General features: G+C 36.7%; 1 protein-coding gene across 1 annotated transcript in view; it reads left to right on the forward strand.

The window, feature by feature from the left end:
* LOC125036542 (NADH dehydrogenase [ubiquinone] flavoprotein 2, mitochondrial-like) overlaps window positions 1–2,500 on the forward strand; it is a 7,159-nt gene that overhangs the window by 1,611 nt on the left and 3,048 nt on the right. Inside the window, exons 2-5 of the mRNA XM_047629224.1 lie at window positions 1,116–1,175; window positions 1,453–1,515; window positions 1,869–2,059; window positions 2,193–2,400. Of these exons, the coding sequence (XP_047485180.1) occupies window positions 1,116–1,175; window positions 1,453–1,515; window positions 1,869–2,059; window positions 2,193–2,400 (522 nt within the window). The remainder of the gene's footprint in view (window positions 1–1,115; window positions 1,176–1,452; window positions 1,516–1,868; window positions 2,060–2,192; window positions 2,401–2,500) is intronic.

A 2,500-nucleotide genomic window follows, 5' to 3' on the forward strand; every position in this document is an offset into this window, starting at 1 on the left:
GAATGCAACTTTTTCTTCTATACAAGAATATCATCCTCAGTTTGCCTTAACTTAGTGGAGCCATACCATAAAGATTAATCCACATCTTTCTCAGGATGAGAAACTCATACCCCTACTGTTATGCACAATCAATAGGTGATCTTGTGCACAATAATTGATTAGTATGTAGCATTACATGCTGCCCAGAGTCTAGCTTTTTCTGCATTTTTCTTAATGTCCTGCATCCATCACCAGGAGGTAATGAGGTAATGTGGTCTATCATCATGCTCTTTTGACCTGTGCCTTCCAATACTATATGCTAAAAGAGTGTATGGTTGTTCTAGTCTGTGGATTGCCACAGCCCCTGCATTATATAACATAGTATGTCTTAGGTTAGTGTGCATTCCTTCAGCTCCTTCATGTCATTTATATGTGGAGGATATTTGTCCTTGTGAGCTAGGATTCAGGGGCAGCAACCCCCCTTAAAGTGGGTTACAGGGGACACATTCCCCTGCCAGATGATATACTGATATACTTCATGTCCTGCTATAGTTAGAACTAAGATTATGGGGCTTCTTACTTGTTGCTTTTAAGATATTCAAGGCTGTACTCCACCAGCAAAATATTGCTTCATGGGGCCTTTCTCGATGATAACACACACTATAATCACTTTTGCTGCTCATGTGATTCATATCATAATAGTGAACAGATGATCATTTTTCAATCTCTTCTTGAAAATTACAGAATTATCACCCAATGATTCTTAAATATGTAAATACTAGGGATGAGTGTAAGCCATATATAGAAAATAGTCTACAGAAGGTAAGGTGACATTCCCCTGTCAGTCTGTAAACCTATACTCATGGGGATAAGTTTAGCGATGCCATAGCATTATCTGTGCTGCACTTTCTGGCAAAGGCAAGTAAGCCATTATCATGTATAATGTCAAGCTTACTGACTTCCTAGGAAGTTTATAAAAAAAGAAAGAAAACCAGAAAAAAAACCTATTCATATATTGCTAAAGATACCTTGGGTGGTTTATTGGTTCTAGAAACACTACAGCATCATTTCAAGCAAGCCTATTATGAATACACATTATAATAAGAAAATTAACTCACTCCATTATTTTTCTACAGGTGCGCAGTGTGCGTAATGTGCACAGAAGTGCAGCAGCATGTAGCGACAGCCTCTTTGTGGTAAGTTATTATATATTTTCTAATGGATACTTTCTTAGAGAATCTCATTATTATTGCATTCTTCACTCAGACATATAGGAAACACTTTAATGATATCAAGTTTATAGTAATATGTAAATAAATAGATTTGTATATAGTTGCATTTTCCAAGGTTACAATCATCTTTACTGCACATCCTATCAATATTTTAGATTTATTTGGTGTTTTTAGAGTTACCATATGAATAATATTTTTGTCAACAACTATATCAGTTTATAAATCTCAATTTCCCTTTCAGCACCGTGACTCGAAAGATAACAATATTGACATGCCATTTGAATTCACCGCTGAGAACTTGAAGGTAAGATTTGGGGTGTTTTCTTTTCCTATTTTTTAATTTTAATGATGGTGGGTCAAGCACAGATAGAAATGGGATTGTGGTACTCCTTGTAAACGAAATGAGAAGCTTGGGAACAAAACTCCAGTTCCTATATTTCAAATAGTATAGTGTGATGCCATAGGGAATGTTTGTAAAGATTGAGATAGTAGAAAACTACACCTCTTTTAAGAGTATTTTTATGCTGTTATTGTTATTGATTAGTCCATAATGAAATTGTGAATTGTACCAAACATTTTTGTAAAGTAAAATTTATATTAGTTGCTCATTTATACTTCCTAAAAAAATTAAGTCTGATGATGTAATTAAATTTACAGAGGGCAGAGGCAATCATCTCAATTTACCCAGAAGGCCACAGAAAAGCAGCTGTGATTCCCCTGTTGGACCTTGCACAGCGCCAGGTTGGAAACTGGCTTCCCATCACTGCTATGCATGCCGTTGCCAATATGCTAGACATGCCCCGCATGCGCGTATATGAAGTTGCTACTTTCTACACCATGTTCATGAGGTAATTGATTGTGTTTTTATTTCAGTTACTGTTGTTATTGCTATTACTATTTTTCCTATTGTTATACAGAAGAAAAGACAACCATTAATTAATCATTATTTGTTATTGCTGACTGTTTGTTATATCTTACCAGAAACCCTGTAGGCAAGTACCATATCCAGGTGTGTACGACAACCCCCTGCTGGCTCCGGGGGTCCGATGAGGTCATGAAGGTTGTCCATGACAAGTTGGGAATCAAGGTCGGGGAGACCACGAAGGACGGGCTCTTCACCCTCTCCGAAGTGGAGTGCCTTGGGGCATGTGTCAATGCGCCCATGATGCAGATAAACGATAATTATTATGTGAGTTGTGGGGGATTGATCCTTTAGATTTTTAATAGATTTGGTTCTCTTCCTTAAATCTTTTTATTTGTCGTTGTCTTTTATTCTTTAAATGTCATAA

Source organism: Penaeus chinensis, chromosome 21, assembly GCF_019202785.1.
Source record: "Penaeus chinensis breed Huanghai No. 1 chromosome 21, ASM1920278v2, whole genome shotgun sequence".
Lineage (NCBI taxonomy): Eukaryota > Metazoa > Arthropoda > Malacostraca > Decapoda > Penaeidae > Penaeus > Penaeus chinensis.